This window comes from Vanessa tameamea, chromosome 3 (assembly GCF_037043105.1).
Source record: "Vanessa tameamea isolate UH-Manoa-2023 chromosome 3, ilVanTame1 primary haplotype, whole genome shotgun sequence".
Classification (NCBI taxonomy): Eukaryota; Metazoa; Arthropoda; class Insecta; order Lepidoptera; family Nymphalidae; genus Vanessa; species Vanessa tameamea.
The window spans coordinates 6002775-6020947 of NC_087311.1; the positions used below are offsets into that span (position 1 = coordinate 6002775).

The 18173-nt window shown below is 30.6% G+C and overlaps 2 protein-coding genes across 5 annotated transcripts in view; one reads left to right on the forward strand and one right to left on the reverse strand.

The window, feature by feature from the left end:
• LOC113397240 (probable transaldolase) overlaps positions 1-17039 on the forward strand; it is a 212356-nt gene extending 195317 nt beyond the window's left edge. The window contains exons 1-8 of one of the 2 annotated variants that reach the window (XM_064219434.1): positions 121-126; positions 12748-12870; positions 13163-13286; positions 13790-13897; positions 13974-14105; positions 14179-14304; positions 14863-15088; positions 16604-17039. In XM_064219434.1, coding sequence (XP_064075504.1) covers positions 12774-12870; positions 13163-13286; positions 13790-13897; positions 13974-14105; positions 14179-14304; positions 14863-15088; positions 16604-16789 — 999 coding nt within the window. In that variant the 5' untranslated portion in view covers positions 121-126; positions 12748-12773 and the 3' untranslated portion in view covers positions 16790-17039. Of the gene's footprint in view, positions 1-120; positions 127-12747; positions 12871-13162; positions 13287-13789; positions 13898-13973; positions 14106-14178; positions 14305-14862; positions 15089-16603 lie in introns of those variants that run through there. The other variant, XM_064219440.1, reaches the window with a different exon arrangement.
• Positions 2450-10248, reverse strand: LOC113397529 (heat shock 70 kDa protein 4L). 3 transcript variants are annotated; one of them, XM_026635921.2, is made up of 15 exons: positions 9933-10248; positions 9365-9605; positions 9090-9231; positions 8242-8378; positions 8004-8158; positions 7598-7800; positions 7399-7517; positions 7117-7263; positions 6025-6142; positions 5601-5941; positions 4894-5007; positions 4608-4817; positions 4369-4511; positions 4076-4244; positions 2450-3995 (listed from the first exon to the last, which is right to left on the reverse strand). In XM_026635921.2, the coding sequence occupies exons 1-15, from the start codon at positions 10046-10048 to the stop codon at positions 3861-3863; spliced, it is 2490 nt and encodes an 829-aa protein (XP_026491706.1). In that variant the 5' UTR covers positions 10049-10248; the 3' UTR covers positions 2450-3860. The 3 variants fall into 3 exon arrangements, with proteins under 3 accessions (XP_026491706.1, XP_026491705.1, XP_026491707.1); XM_026635920.2 differs by having other exon boundaries at positions 4894-5028; XM_026635922.2 differs by having other exon boundaries at positions 4894-5028; positions 5679-5941; positions 9933-10247.
• Positions 17040-18173: the final 1134 nt, after the last annotated feature.

Sequence of the window (18173 nt, forward strand, 5' to 3'; positions counted from 1 at the left end):
TTACTAAAGAAAATTTAAAAATATATTGATATTTATTAAAAGCTACTCTGCAGCCACAAAAGAAAAAATGTGTTTATTGATATGTAATTATAACATAGCTCTAATGTATATTACAAAAAATTACAATGTGCCCACCACAAACCCCAACACTTAGTGATGTATTCTCATTCATAAACATATTTATTCAAATGAATTTAAATAACCGTGTGAATTATTTTTTATTAGTATATTTTCCAAGATTTCATTTCAAGATTTGACAGCGAAATTAGATGTATACACTGTAAGCACCCGCCAGCAGTTCACTTATCATACTGACATTTTAGCAACTGAAACAGTGTCCCTTTGACGTGCTAGACTGAAAGTCTAGTCTTTATACGTGTATATATTCAACGATTAATATATCATAATATTATAAATACATATTATATAATTATTCATTAAATTTGTTTTAACAAATTAATAAAAATATACTAGGAATAATACAGGTATAAGAACAAGTATTTAGGTTTTAATTTAATGTTTTTTTCTATTACCAAATATGAGATTTACCATATCATAAACATTTTTAAACGTCAAATGTAATACGGGAAACGCAAGGACTGATTGTAACCTCTCCGGAATATCTCCAACTTTTGGCAACTTCTTGAATTTTATGCATATTTTGTTGTTTAAATATAGTGTTTTATATACTTTGTTACTATATTTTTTGTTTCAAATAAACAATTACTTTTATGAAGCTTCGTTTTATTTGTTTTTCCAGAATTGTAGTAATGCTGTCAAAATGAATAGGATCTTGATCTACAATAATGACACTAATCAAATGCCAATATATTTTGTTAATTTTAAAAAATAGACATGAATTCATAGTAAAACCTCAACAATGAATACCTAAATAAATAGTTACTATTGAAGCATTACTGAAATAACACCATTATAACAATAATTGTTATTTTAAATCAGGGAAGTACATATACACTTTTTACAATTAACAGTACCTATAGTCTAAATTAAAAAATATATTACTTAATTTAGTGATTGAACATATAAATCGACAGTTATCTTGTGTGGTCTTTTTTCAGACGTCGAAAGTTATGGAAAACAATTTTAAAAATAAATACTTATGTCAACAATAAAAAGTAACAAATAAGAATCGAATAAAATTAACTTAACATTTAAACAAAAAACAAAGTTCTATTGAAATGGGAAAGGTATTCGGCAATTTGGCCTTTATTAGAGGAATAATATACTACCAGATATCACCCCATGAACAGAAACCATTTGCCCGTGCTATTAAATATGGTATTCCTAATTTCATTCCGCGCACAAGAGCGACTATATTAACATGGTTACCTCGTAAGTGTTTTTTACTGTTTCATAGTAAAATTTCGGTATATTGGTGGTTCCTACCTACGCTACACATACCTGTCCAGATCTTAGGGATCGTTTATTACTATCAGTTGATACTTTGTAATTCGTACCCAATTAAATTTGGATAGCAGGCAGCATCTTTCTTTTGAACCTCACCATGTACAATTAGAGGGAGACGATTAATAAGTGCTAAAAATGACACGTGCTTAACGGACGACCCTTTACTTAACTACAATATCTAATTTTCGATGCTTCATGAAAAGATTAACAATGTATTATGTTTTAGCCTTCGTAGGTGCCGTAGTAATTTATGTAAGTGTAGAAGAAAATCATCGACAAAAACTGAGAAAAAAACCAGAAGACTATATCAATGACACATGATTTTCGTTTTTAAAAGCAAATTACAGTACAGGTACAGCGGTAATTACTTAAGAGTTATTTCATTTGTATAATTATTCTTTAAAATAATTGCTTTCTGTAATTGAAAATAAAATATTTTTCCGAAATGTAATGATTTCATGACTTTTATTTCTCAGGTTAGTTTTAAAAGATTGTTTTATCACGTGTTTCATATATCATGCATATTTATACATTATACATACATAGTATCAAAGTAAAAAACACAGTTTCATTCTGCCGTTTTTTTCGAGGCTTATTTCATTAATTTACGTGTTTGTAAGTGATAATGAAAAATTGAGAATCGGACACGTTGACTTCGTAGCCTACAATACCGTAACTCTATGATTAAGTACCTACATCCAATTAATTAACTACGTATTAGTTGGTCTTTAATATTAAATGTGTACCGAGTATTTGAAAAGCTCACAATTGTTTCCTTTTCCGAACCGATTATAATTTTTAATTTGACAATCAATACGTGATTGTAATGCTTCTATTCTGCATATTGAATAATGGATTTTGTTTTGGTTTTAATTATTTTACTTTACGAATCCCTAGTGTACGACAACTCACTGGTGTGATCGTGGTGCTATTTACAGTACATGAACACGTCTATAAATAAAAATTGATTTTACTATATTTTGCGAAGAGGATCTTAAATCTAATAATAAAACATAATATGTTAAGTCATTCTTTTACTAAGCTTTAACATTATTAATGCACAAGTAATGTTACAATGGTTCAACCATTAATTTACAATGTACGCCAGTGCTATATTACATAATTTTTGTTACTAAGAAACAGCTGCAAATATAAATGCTATTTGCAACAGGTTTTCTCAATTATTTGTATTTATTGCTATATAATTATAGTTGTCTATGAAACAAACTTCAGAGTATTTGTATCTATCATATGAATTAATTTGCTGTATATAGCTATGGATACCAAAAAAAAGAAAAGGAAAATCGACTTAACAGAATCGATATTTCAAATAAACTGTACTGTTTTTATTAACATGTATTAAATCCATTTATTTATAATGGCTGAGGATTTTATGAGTCTAATCTAATCTTATTAATCTGTTTATATTATAAAGGCAAACAAAGTTTAATTGCTGTTAGTAGATGTTAGAGTAGATTTTCCTATACCTTCATTTCACGTGACATCAGTGGTACAATTTAAATTAGCTGTCAATTCTGTTAATAATTTGATTGTGGCGTTAACAAATGTAACATCAGTCTATAAGTGGAAGGATATTTAATATATCGTTTTTTTTAAATTGGAGTATGAATTGTAGAGCCGAAATAATTAAAAAAAAAACTTCAGATACAATATAAGTTATATTAATTTTAATAATTAGCTATAATGACCAAAACAGAATTATGCTATAGTATTGACTGAAGCAGTAAGCAAAATTTCAAGTTACATATAATTGCTTACATCGATTCAGCAAATAATTTATTCAGTTTTTATCACAATGAAAACATTTAGCAACAGTACAAAAAATACATAAACCAAAAAAAAGTAAATAATTAATACTATCCAGTGTACTATATTAGAAATGCGCTATTTTAAAGTAATAGGTATTTGTCTCAACAAATATATATATATTTTTAAATCACAATATATATTTAGCATGTGTTAAGTTTAAAACAATAATTTAGTAAAATTGTATGTACCTATGAGATGTGTATATTGGTAAGCTAGTTATGACGGCTCCAGTTAACTAAATAACAACTTCAGGCCTGACTTATCTATCTTGATGATTATCTGATTTATAATGATAACCAAAGGGGCATTATAGGAAAAATTAATAAATATGAATCATCTCTTTTTTTATATTAAATCATTACTTTTACCTACTTAGAGATTCAATTAAAATTGCTATTTAAGTTGGAATCGAGTTTAATTAATTGTTTATCCTATTTATTTAAACTCATTAACTCAACTATAATGCCACTTTATGTAAGTTGTGATAACATTCGGCAACATGTTTGTTTAGCTTTGACGCGGAGTTGAGGCTTTTGTCTAAAGTTTTGCTGTTATTCAGTTTTAGCTGTGGGTGTGTAATATGTAAATGAGTGAGACAGTGTTCATTCGACATCCATTTGTTCCTGCGATGGTGCGTCGGCTGTCTGGCCGTCGCCCGCGGTGGGATTAGCTGGTGGTGGAGTCTTCTCCTTAGGCTTAAGTTTGTTCAAAATAGGGTTTACCGTATTTTCGAAAGTCTGTAATAAAAATATTACTTTAATTTGTTAATATTTTAAACATTGAATCCTGTACACATTAACATGATGTTGTATGTGACCTGTCTCTCCTGCCGTATCTGGTGGGTGGTGTGTGGCGGAGGCAGGTGTCGGGGCGCGTGGGCCAGTGCCTGTCGGGCGTTCTCCAGCCACGCCAGCGCGTTCTTAGCAGCATCCACGACCTTCTGAATGTCGGCTTCGGTCAAGTGCGCGTACTTCGCATCGCCCGATCTTTTGAATGAATTGAATATAGAAAAGACATTTTTATTAATGCTAATTTTTACTAATCCTTTAAAAAAAAGGTAATAATTGTAAAAATCAATTTATTTATTTAAATATTGGGCTATGCCATTACCTGTACAAATCAACCGCCTTGTTAGTTAATTGAATAGCGAGAGCGTAATCGTCAAGAGCTCCGGGGCGAAGTTCAAATTCAAGTCGCCGTTGTTTTATGGGCTCCCCTTCCGTTCGCAATTCCCCCAATTTGTCACTGTATACCTATACAAAGTGAAGAAAAATAATATGTTTACTATTGAAACAGTTTTCAAAAACAAATTGTTGTCATATTATTTTTGTTTATAATAATATAGAAACCTGTCGGTTTTGATCCTCTCCTTCATCATACAGCCACTGTTCCAGTGCATCAAGTTGGTTGACGAGTCGTTGACGTTGATCTTCAGCAACAAAATCATGAAGAACTTCACCCTCCGACAATTTTCCACGAAGCTCATAAACATACTCTTCAAGTGCGTTACGTGCGTCCGCGCGTTCTTTTTCTTGGCGATCTTGGGCTTGCATTTTACCCTAGATATAAGTATATTTATTAACATTAAGTTGTATGGGTGGAGTTAATACAAAATGAAACATATTCTGATTTTACCTCTTGTTCCATGTAGCTGTTCAGGTCATGTTGAGCATATCCATGTGTTCGTGCATCGATAGGCAATTCAATCGTTTTCACAAGAACCTTCTTGGATTTATCTTTCGATTTATCCTTTTTGTCATCATTGTTTTCCTAAAAATAAAAATGTCCATTCAATAAATTACAATAACAATCTCCCCACCACCACATAAACTTGGATTTATTAACAACTTAAATGTTAAATTAGATTTAATATCCTTGCGAGAAGTTAATATAACCAAGTATTGTGATGACCCATTTGCACCTATAAAATCAACACAAGCAGTATAAAAAAATTACATTACCAAAATTATCCTGGTTGCTGCTAAAAGAAATTATAATATATATATATATATCAATAAATGCAGGGCAAACAAAAACATGCGTGGACACAGAGACTATTTACTCATAAATGCTTCAAGAGAACGAAAATTTGTTATGTATCTTCAAAAGATTATATCAAAACCTAATGAAAATACTGTGCAAATGGGGCCTCAAATGAGGGTGGGGAAGCTGCAAACGATGTGATGCCTGCTGCATTTCACTTAGGAAAGAAATAGAATTATGAGAAAATCGAGTTAATGAAAAATTTTATCTAGATTCGAAGATGTTGTAACCATTGAGAAATCAGTAGTGAGGCAACAAACATCACAGATTCACTCCACAAACGCGCTACCGACACATACCCCGCTGAACCACTGTCCTACTCTCTGTGTCCACGATTGTTTTTGTTGCGGCTCTCCTTTCATTTCGTCCTCTCTCACCTCTTGGTTATCAGGCCCGTTTTGTTGTTGTTGTTGTTCCTGGGAACCACCATTCGTCTCCATTGGGGCATCTTGGGTGCCCTGTGCGTTTTCATTGGAATTTTCCATCTCAACATTTTCATTTTGAGAAGAATCTTGCTTTTTCTCCACTAAAGATGCAGAAGCAACCGTGACAATACCGTGAATGTTTACTCGTACTTTGAGTTTCACTTTTTGTGACTCTCCTTCAGCTGTTGCTTGAACATCTCTAATGTTCCATTGTCCTATTGTTCAAAAACAAAAATATTTTATAAAGTATAATTTGTTTTTATGCATGGATTACATAAAAAAACCTTCAGATACATACCAATAAAAGAGTCAGGATAGGGCACTTGATCGGAATAGTAAGCACTAACTGAAAATGGCTCTTTTCTATAGAAAGTAAGCATCTTTGAAAACGGTGCAGCATGGAATGCTGGAAAAACCTGTATAACAAATAATTTAATTATTTATTAAACTGAAACATTAACAACTTGGTAATATTTTGTAATTTTTATATATATATTTTTTTAATTTGTGTAATTAAACTAATAACACAAATTTTCATTTCTTGTATGTTTTCTAGTAATAAAATTATAATCTGAAAACCAAAGAAGCCCTAAAGTTTTGAGTCTTTGCTTGCGCAAAAATGTCTACTAAGTTTTACACAAACTTCACAAACTTGGAATAGTTGAACAATATGCTTTATAATAAGATAAACATTTGAAGAAAGACAAATAAAAAAAAAGACACCAATGATTACAAAAATAATTGGAAGTATCATGACCATTGTGGATAAAATTTTAGAGCATAGATAGCCTTATTCTACAGGAGAAGTAAAGGTAATTAAAAATATTTGACAATTTTTGCTTGAATAATCTATGATATTCATTATGGATTAGCAAAAAATGGCGTTTTGAATATGTAAAAAGTAATTATCGGAACTTTGGAAGTAAAATTAAATTGGATATAATTAGTTTAACAAGACAGTGTTGTATAATAAAGATATATTAATTTAAACTGTTTTTAATATTAATATAACAAAGCTTTGTTTATCTTCACCCCTTTGATGGAAATAGGCTCTAAGCATGTGAAGATTTTGTTGAGAATTTGTGTAAAATTTTCATTTAAAGAAAAAGTATGAAGATGAACTAAATTGTGACTTACAATGAATCTTGGCCTTATTACTTTGAAACATAGTAAGGAATCCATTTCGTGGCAATCAATTTATTGATTAATGAACATTGCCTCCTCTAATAATTATATTGTTTAATCTATACTAACTCTTTCTTCCAATCTGTTACGCTTTTATGGCAATAGCGCTGAACAAAATTCATTCAAATAATCAATAACATTTTTATTAATAGTTTTCACAAAATGTTTTCAGTAGATATTTTTTGTAATAAAAAAAAATTCATACTTCCATGTCGCCATCTTCCCCTCGTGCAGCGTCCCAAGCGAGACGCACGGCGTAGGGTTGAGCGTCAGTGACGTTGAACTCACGCACCCGAACCGCGGGGCTCAACATCGCGCATTGTAACGCGCAACCACGTGATACAGCTTCATCCTGAAAGGTTGTGAGTAGACATTATATATGAATCATCATATATATAAAGTCTATAATATTAAACACATATAAAATCCCTAATTTAAACCTAACATTATATTAGTAGTTGAATCGATTTTAAAATATCTTTCATACTTGGTTCAGTGTTGTTGATGCTTGCTTGCCAAATACTTGTTCAATCAAATTTTTAACTGCAGGAATCCTTGTAGAACCTCCTACTATTTCTACTGAGTTTATATCTTCAGGTCTCAGTTCTAAAAAGAAAAATAAGATAATTTTATTGATGTTTTTATCAAACATATATAATGTATAACCTTATAATAATAATACTTACTAGCATTATGCAATATGCCTCTCAATGTCCTTTCCACTCTATTAAAAGTCTCAGTACATATTTGTTCCATTTGAGGACGCTGCATTTCCCCAGTAACATCACGTTCCTCCATAAAGCATTCAATGTTCAAAGGCAAACGAGTGCTATTTGCAGACATTTGTTTCTTTATTTTTTCTACTTCTTGCAACAACCGAAGGAAAGCTCTAGAAACAGTGTGTAATATAGCAATAATTATTTTAAAAAATATGTCTATTTCTGCAAGTAGGTAAAAGATTTGTTGATAATGTTACAGAAAAATAATATTAGGTCAAATATCCAACTAACCCACACAATTGAATTAAAAATGTACACAATAAAGTAATATTTGAAATTAGTTGAATTAGTAGAATTTGAAAATCAAGTTTACCTTTGATTTTTCCTGGCATCAAGTTTATATCTAGTCATAAAATCTTGGCAGAAATATTCAGCTAATGCCATGTCAATATCTCTACCACCACAGAAGGGGTCTGTTGAGGTGGCCAGCACCCTTAATTTACCCTTATTAAAAGCACAGGCTGCAACCTATGCAACAAAACATACATGTGAATGATTTATTAATTCATGATTATAATTCAAGTTCAGTACTATATTATCATAATATATACCTGAAGGGAACTGTGACCAAAGTCAACAAAAACGACATTTCGAGGTTTTTCTTCAGGTGCAGGTAAATCTTGTTTGTAAATACCATAGGCAAGTGCAGTTGCTGATGTCTCATTCATAAGGCGTAATACATTGAGACCTAAAACATTTAGTTATTGAAGTAAAACACTAAATCAATAGTTTTAGACTTGAATAGGTAGATATGAAGGTCAAGGCTATAATCAATAAAAACCTTAGTTGTGCATTAAAGGCAAGGCTGCCAACATTATGAATCAGATAGAATAAAAATAATTATATTTGTATTTAATTCAATTAAATATCATATATTACAAAAATTATGTATGTATTTATGTAGTTATTTTGGTAAAAAGTATTCATTTCTTTGTTTATTACTAATAATTATAACACATTATATGACTTCTGATTCAATTTGATCGTGTGGAAGAATTCAAACAAATGGTTTGTAATGTCACTTTCACTGACGATTCAGTAGATTATTGAATTTATTATGAATATGATTAAGCATAGAAGAATTGAAAATTGTATCTTAATTGAATATGTATTGAAAGGATCAATTGTAATGTAAGTTATTATCATTTCATATCAGAAAAATATTTCCATTAATAATATTAATAATTAAGAATAATTAAATATAACAGTAATGTCCTTTAATGTAAACCACAGTAAACTACATAAACAGTAATTGAAAACAATATTGAAGATGCTTTTCACTAAAAACCAATCTCTTCAGAGCAACCTTGGGGCAGAGGATAATATGGTGTATATAGGTTATATACATTTATATAACATACATAAAATTGTATCATGATTATGTATATATATGGCATACCTGCAATTGTAGCGGCATCTAATAGAGCATTCCTTTCTGCATTAGTAAAGTAACTAGGTACTGATATGACACAATCATTAACCTGAGTTTGTAGTGCAGTAGCAGCTACGTCTTTCAATTTTGTGAACAGCATTGCTGTAATCTATAAAATATATTTTTGTATTAGAGGTTATGACAAGCAAATATAAAAGTATATTGATTTTATTTGTGATTAATTTGCTTAGACCTCGAGATAAATGACTGATTACATTTTATACATAAAAGTTTGAACAAACCTGCTCTGGGCTAAATACATTATCTTCCCCGAGATAGTTGACCCTAATACCAATTCCACCATCAGTTCGCTGTTCAACCTTGAATGGGAAGTGTTTAAGCTCTTTTTGTACATGTGGATCTGAATATTTCCTACCTAAGAGTCTTTTAAAACCAAACACAGTGTTTTTCATGTTTGTTACCATTTGGTTTTTGGCTGCTACACCTAATATTCGGTTCTTTGGTGAAAACGCCACACATGATCTGTAAATTGATTAACTGCAAGTATGTACTATGAACATAACTAACCTCATAGAAATATCATTAAAATCGTTGGATATGAAAATGTTTACTATGATAATATCACAGATAGATAGTATCATCTGCACATAATCAATAAAATATCTTAGTAAAAATTACTATTATGATAAATCGCTTAAATTTTTTTCTAATAATTAGCATGAAACTGTAAAATTATGAAATTTACAATAGCACTTACTTCAATGGTTATATAGTGAAACAATTAATATGTATTGAGATTTAATTAAGTTAAACAGAAAAAAAAATAGGAAAGTATAAATTACTACTTACGGTGTACCCCTTAGACTGTAATCGTTAGTTATTGTCTCAATGCCACCTGCTTTTGCAACAGCAATATAACACGATTCATTTCCGAAATCAATACCTATGACTGACATTGCGGCCATACTGGTTTAAAATTGTAATAATAGACACAAAACCTTTGAAATATCACCCTTTTTCGATCACACAAAACACGTTGCTATAAACTGACAATCAGTCAGTCGATCTTAGTGGAACGCCGGTCTGCAATACAGTACTTACACACAGAGTCTAGATATTATTTCCTTTGAAGGTATGTACCCGAATTTTCTAGAAGCACAGACTAAATATGGAATTAGATTGGAATAAATAAATGCATTATTAAATTCATAGATGACAAGGACTTTTGTTAGGTTTCATTCAAATAATCTATAACATTTTATCAATTATAAAATTATCAGATTTCAAATTATCATTATGTGTGCAATAATTTTAGTACCCAATGGAAACCTAGATAATAACTTAAATTTTTAAATAGTAAAAAACTAATAAATTTAAAAATTGTCTTGTAATAATTGGACTTAGCTGCTTTTAACATAATTTTTCACTTAATTTTCGGTGACTTCTGAAACCATATATTAAATCAAAAATAGGGCCGCGAGGGGAAGTTCAACAGATCTGAAACATCTAAACTCATTGTTTAAAAAAAATCACAAATTATTGTTAATGAAATCAATGAAAAAATATGGTATTAATAAAAAACGATATGTGTTATGTACGCGTATAAGAAGTTTTACTTCTTCGGAGTAATTAAAAATATTTTTTAAGTGCATACAAATAACTAATTTAAATCAAATTATAATAACCTACTTATTAATAATTAAATCATAATTTATACTATAATAAATATAAATTTATCTTTATCACAACTACTATAACACTCACTCAAAAATTTAAACATTTACAATTTAAATTTCAAGGCGAAAAGTTGTCTATTTCGAAGGATTTGACACCTAATTGGCGGCTTAGTGAGCTTAATCATGATGTTGAATATCACAGTGTGCACGCGCATTTCAAAAATTCACTCTCATCATTTTTTCAGCACGCGCCTAATAATCAAATAAATGTATGTAGTAGGTGTCGTTATTGTCCGCGGTTTCCTATTTAAGGAGTTGGTCGTCAGAAGTTATGCATAAAAATGTTGTCTCTAAGAAAAATGATTTGAGTTTGAATTGGCTTCATACCAAATTTCATCAAATTCTGTTTTGTTCTTCTGCCGTAAAGAGCAACAAGCAGAGTTACTTTCGTAATTATAATATTAGTATAACTTCAATGGGAGTAGGAAAAAAGATAAACAAACCTTAGATTTACGAATTTTATGCGATTTGCTAATAAAAATAACTCAAAAAATATATTTCATTACATATAAGACTCATGCCATTTGCTGACCCCTAAATTGTGTCAATAGATGTTTCATACCAAAAATCAATATCAATAAAAAAAAAATTTCAACAGTTTTCATTTACCAATATACTAATTCATCGATATACATTTTAAAATGAACATACATTTACACATACATTTTCTAACGTTGGTATTATGTTCTTGACGTTGACTTCACTTTAAAAATATTAGTAATTTTAAGAAGTTTTAACTTTCTAGGATAAAAATGAAAATATTTAAAATTAATCAGAAACAGTAAATACCTATATTCTAATTTTTATAAGAAATTATTATTTAAATTACTATTTATTAATAAATTACTATTTGTGATAATTTTATAATGAAAATTAGTCGGAGTATGATATTATGATGAGTATTTATGTATATTCGCGCTTTCAAAGTTTCAGTTACGTCGATAAAGGCGCGGTATTTTTGGCTACGTGGTTCTTTATTATTTTTATTAATTTTTTCTATTAATATTTTGTCTAATAATAATTAATATAAAGGCTTACTAGGATGTTGTATTTTTAATAAAAGCCATTTTACTTTTAGCCATTTGATTGTATTTGAGAGATCTGGGATTATCTCTGAATGACGTGCTTATACTCACCCGAGGATTTGTATTGGATATAGGAATAATTGTAAATAGAAACAATGATTTTTTAGAATCTTATTTCAAAATTTTTGATACCTACCTAGCAGCCCTTTTTAAAATTGTTCCTTTCATGATCTTCAAACGAAATTAATTCGGGATCGCTATTTTCTTTTACAAGTAGGGTTTGTATTATTTTAACACATTATAAGGACATCCACATAAATCCTGCCAATATGCCTTTTAAGGGCTTACCGTAACTTTGTTGAAATACCTTTACATGAACGACATATCCATATATACAAACAGATCAATTAGAATTTTATTAGATAAGTTTGCGGATGACATAGCACATATCCGTCATGTCACGTTATATTATGAAACACCTGTCGATTGGTAACACTAGGTTGGCGGGAGGCGGGAGCTCAGAATTTGTATAAAAATCTGACTTCTCTGATTGGGCTAAATAATTACAATTACAAGTAATGTAACTATTTTTTTGTTCACTTATGACTTACATGTTACAACTTTTCGAATAAGTTTAACCTATTTTTTTCTATCTACATATTATTAATTATATTTTTTGGTAAATATTACACTTTGTTTTGTTAAAACATACCAGCATATATATATACAGCTTATTTAATGTTAAACCTTCGTTATAAAGGTTATCGGTGAACAAGGATGACGATTGGATTACGTTTTATTATTATACGTTGATTTACGGGGTCACCTTCAAAACTTAACTCTTAACCGGTCCCGCGTAAATAGTTTTCCGCTCTACTTGTTGTCATTCAATTTACTTTTCAGGCAATTGTTACAAGAAAGCAATCAGTATGAGTAGTGAACCTCAAGCTAAACGTACCAAAATGAGTGCATTAGATCAACTTAAACAATTTTCGACTGTTGTGGCTGATACAGGCGATTTTGAAGGTTAGAAACTTATCCAAGTATATAAAACTTGTTACATATTAAGCAAAATGTCGGTAATGTGCATTGCAGTAGTTAAACTTCAATGTGACAACCAAGGCAGTGCATTAAATTTAGTTTTACATGTAAGAGTATATCGAATTGCTACAATTACATATTTTCGCAATCATTTCCTTACTACTCAAGTACCATAGTATACAATGTTATCACACTATGTATATAAGTTACTTTAAACTTTCGCATTTGTACTTGTAGAAAACAATGTAATATATTCATTATCTGAATGTTTTTGCAGCTATGAAAGCCTATAAGCCCACTGATGCTACCACAAACCCAAGTCTCATTTTGTCTGCTGCTGGTATGGAACAATATCAGCATTTGCTTGATAAAGCTATTAAATATGGCAAGGACTGTGGAGGGTGAGTATTTTAAATGTTTGTCATTTGGTGTATACTGCACCATGTATAGCCAATTGTATAAAATTTAAATTGCTGTGTTGATCTAGCGGCAATATATTCCCCTGGTCCTGGTTCAAACCCTAGGTCAGGTCGAAAAATTATTATTGAGTTGGAAGTGTGTGCCTCAGAAATCATGTCCCACCATGTTATGAGTCTGCTTAGGTTATATTCCTTCAGTTTGTATTATATTTAAGTTTCAACATAAACAGGCACAAGAGACATCTTAGATCTCATGTTTGGCCCCAAAGGTGACTACCACATTTTTAGAGTAGGTAGACTAGATACAGCATGCTACTACCTAATATAGTATGAAACCCCAGCTATACTTCAACAATATAATAACCAATTTTAAAAAGAATTACAGCTATTTGAGCAACATAATTATTAACCTCTAAATGAAGTGCTGCAGTAATTTATAATTTAATTATTTATTGCTTTTACATTTTATAAACTTTTCATTCTAGATCAATCGATGAACAACTAGGTGAAACATTAGACATGTTAAGTGTTTTATTTGGATGTGAAATACTTAAAATTATTCCTGGAAGAGTATCAGTTGAGGTTGATGCCAGGTAATAAAAAACTTGTTATATGTTAATTTTATAATATATGAAATAAATCTTAATTATGTGCCATCTCTGTTTTCAGGTTGTCCTTTGATAAGGATGCTAGCATGGCCAAAGCGATCAAGTTAATTACAATGTTTGCAGAACATGGCATAAAAAAGGAAAGAATTTTGATCAAGCTGGCATCAACTTGGGAAGGAATTCAGGCTGCCAAGTAAGATTTTATTTTTATGATTTGAAATTGATATAGAAAATATTTTTTAGTCTTTACTTTTTTCGTGTTTCAGAGAGCTTGAGAAAAAACATGGAATTCATTGTAATTTGACCTTGCTCTTTTCTTTATACCAAGCAATTGCCTGTGCCGAGGCTAATGTGACATTGATATCGCCATTTGTTGGAAGAATCTTGGATTGGTATGTAAATAATTACTTGTACTTATCAAATTTACTAATATAATTTGGAGTATGCTCCAAACCTATTCCTTAAAGAAGAAGTGCAGCCCAGCAGTGATACATTTATTGCTGCTACTTTACATTAATTTCATAATATAATGTAAATATTTAAAAAAGTAATATAATGTAAATATATAAATATATAAAGAGCCGAGATGGCCCAGTGGTTAGAACGCGTGCATCTTAACCGATGATTTCGGGTTCAAACCCAGGCAGGCACCACTGAATTTACATGTGCTTAATTTGTCTATAATTCATCTCGTGCTCGGCGGTGAAGGAAAACATCGTGAGGAAACCTGCATGTGTCTAATTTCAACGAAATTCTGCCACATGTGTATTCCACCAACCCGCATTGGAGCAGCGTGGTGGAATAAGCTCCATACCTTCTCCACAACGGGAGAGGAGGCCTTAGCCCAGCAGTGGGAAATTTACAGGCTGATTATGTTATTATGTTATTTATATAAAAATCATATAATTAACAATATAATAGAATATTAATTAATTATGACAATGTTTTAGGTATGTTGAGCATACAAAGAACACATATGAGGCAAAGGATGATCCAGGCGTAGTATCTGTTACTCGTGTCTTTAATTACTACAAGAAGTTTGGTTACAAGACTCAAGTAATGGGTGCTTCTTTCCGTAACACTGGTGAAATAAGGGAACTGGCTGGTTGTGACTTACTTACAATTAGTCCTAAACTTTTACAAGAGCTAGCCAATAGTGAACAACCTCTTAAAAAGGTATCTATGCACTACATTACACAACTAATTTGATAATTTGCAGTAAAAACCTGGAATACTGAGGCGACATTGAATACATAAGGTTTACAATGACTTAGTTTTCTATCAGCCGGGTTTAAAATAAAAGTTATCCCATTTACAGCACTCTGTTAAGTCGGAAATATTTTTTATTTAATTTTTTAGGTTTAATCATTACCTCATGACATGAATAGAAATCTACTGCTTATCTTAATTTATTTAGTTAGTATTTTAAAACTTGCCTAATTTTTCAAAAGTTTAGAAATTATCAAATATTAATATTAGAAATTTCAAAACACTTACATAAAGTTTGAATTCTCTTTTGTTTCTAATGAGGAAATGGAGAATGCAGAAATAATGTCATCTACTATTCATATTAATATCCATGCTAACAATTTTTATAATATTTATTTGATTCAATAGGCTTAACTAAATTTTACAGAGATAAGAGTGTAAAAATCTAAAAGATATATTGTAATAGGGAAAATTGAATGTCTATAACTCACTATAAATAAAAGTTTATAGCGAGTTATAGACAATCAAACATTACTAAGAATCTCAGTAGTAGAGTCTTATTAATAATATAAGCTTTAAATGAATATTAAATATTGTTATACCTTAATTAAGATTGCCTTGTGCCTCAGTTTTCTTTTAGTAAAGTTGTATGCAACTGGCCAGTATTTGAACAGATCATGAGGTCAAGATTAAAATTGCTACTTTTACATATAGTTATTGGACACTGCTGACTTTGAACTGCTTTATATAAAATTTTTTAGTTCAAACTATATGCTTATAATAGCTAAGCTTAGTCTAGATACATAAAAAAATTACCATGTAAATCTTAAATAAAGAATGCAGGTTTGATCTTGCTGTTGCTGTTGTTGGTGCTGAATTTTGGTCACAGCAATGAAGTTTACATTCTGACAAAAAATTGCATGAATGTAACTCAGCCACAAATGTACATACTTATTAAGCTTGGTAGAATAAGTTCCTAATTTCGTTAAAAGGAAAGATTGTCTTTGCCTAGCAGTGGATCCTTTAATGGCTATTTTGTTGTTATCAATTAAAATATTAATCTTATGTGAAATAGACTATACAATGTCTCTTATTCATGGTGTAATCCATTAGGCAGGATGAAACTATTAATGTCTTGGACTGATTGTGAGTAGTATATTTGTAAAATAGAGCTGTAAGAACAAAAAAAAAGTGATTGTTGTGCGAGAAACATTGTCATGTATGTATATGAGGTAGTGTGCATTATGTGTTATATACTTTTTCGTATGGCCATGGCCTCATTTCCTGAAAGCTTTCCTTCTCTGAATAACACAAATGACTGTATTCCAAAATACTGTTTTATTTTTAAGAGTTATGTATAAAATTTTCTTACAGTGAATATCTATGTTTATGACTACTGTGTTTTGTTCACTTGTTGTGAATATTTTGTTAATTGAAAAATATTATATTTAATTTATTTAAAATACTTCTCTTTATCAACAGGCTCTAGACGCCAAAGTCGCTGCTCAGTGCGACATTGAAAAGATATCTTTGACTGAATCTCAATTCCGTTGGCATCTGAACGAAGATCAAATGGCTACCGATAAACTGTCCGAAGGTATCAGAAAGTTTGCTGCAGATACCAGAAAGTTGGAGTCACTCATTAAGTCATTGCTGGCAAAGAAGTGAAACGATGAAACTGAATAGTCACGTTTACAGTTAACAGCATAAAAATTAGATTATTGCAAAAATTTGAGTGACAAAGTACAACTTGTTGTCTTCCAACATATTATTATGCCGTTATACAAGTTTATACAAAATTTATTACAATTTAAGTGAAATGTGTATTATAAGGGTATTTAATATTTTTATACATTCCCGGTTTTGTTATATACACTTTTTCAGGTGATGTTATTTTAAAATAAAAAAAATAGTAGAATATTGTGTTTAATTTTTGAAAAATATCAATTTACACAAACACTGGACCACTCGGACCTTATCATTTTATTGTGGAATACTAATAATATAATCAGTTTAATCAAATCGAATCAAATCAAACTAGACTTTATTGAAGTAGGTTTTTACATGTAGGTACTCTTGAATGATCATTTTACAAAACTATAGAAAGTAAAGCTATCACCGGTTCAGAATGTAGATTTTACCAAAAACAACCGGCAAGAAATAAAAATACTACATTAATGCAACCAAACACAAACTACGCCTGTTACGGGACCGCATTCAGTAGTAATTCTTTTGTGAGATGATGTATACGGCTTTACATCAGTTTCCGGAAAGTTAGCTAGCTAACTTCGGCCTATTTACAAAAAAAATATTAGAAGACAGTTGTGTAGAAAACATACATATAGTCCATTTCAAAATAAAACAAAAATGGTATTCGATAAGCTTAAAATAGTTTGTCTAGGAAGCAACGTCTAGCATCAAACTCGAACTTTATGCTTTATTATGAAATGTGCTAGCGCTATATTCTCTCACTTTTACATTTTGATGGGAACGCAAATTCGACTCGACCTAAGATATTTCAGGCAGAGAATCTACGGTTTAACGGGTTTTCGGAACACAGGAGTTTCTATAATCCATCTAGCTTCAGAGATTTATCGGCAGAAATTCCTATATTTTTTTATAGGCTCGATAAGGGTTTTATTCCAGAATCTTGATCTCCGATTGTAGCTCCCTACAATAATCGTATTGATATAACGCATCCTCTGCTCCTGTCGTGTGTGCTCCGCTCGTGGCTCGACAGTACTCTTCTCGGGGCGCGAAGGTGATCTAGCCTTGCACCATGAAAAAACTTTGTATATAACAAGTAAATGGGAATAATAAAAGTGGAGATAACAGAGTTTGGTCAGAACTTTATTCGGAAATCACATTACAGCACGCCTTGTCTCGTAACATTCATTACCTAATTCAATGACGACATTCTAAAGTCTGATTTTAAATAGGTCTAATTTTTTGTCTACGTTTCATAGAGAGTACCAGAGAACAAGATAAAGACAACAAACAAAAAAAAACACTTCGACTTAAAACCTTAAAATATTATTTTTAAAACGAAAAT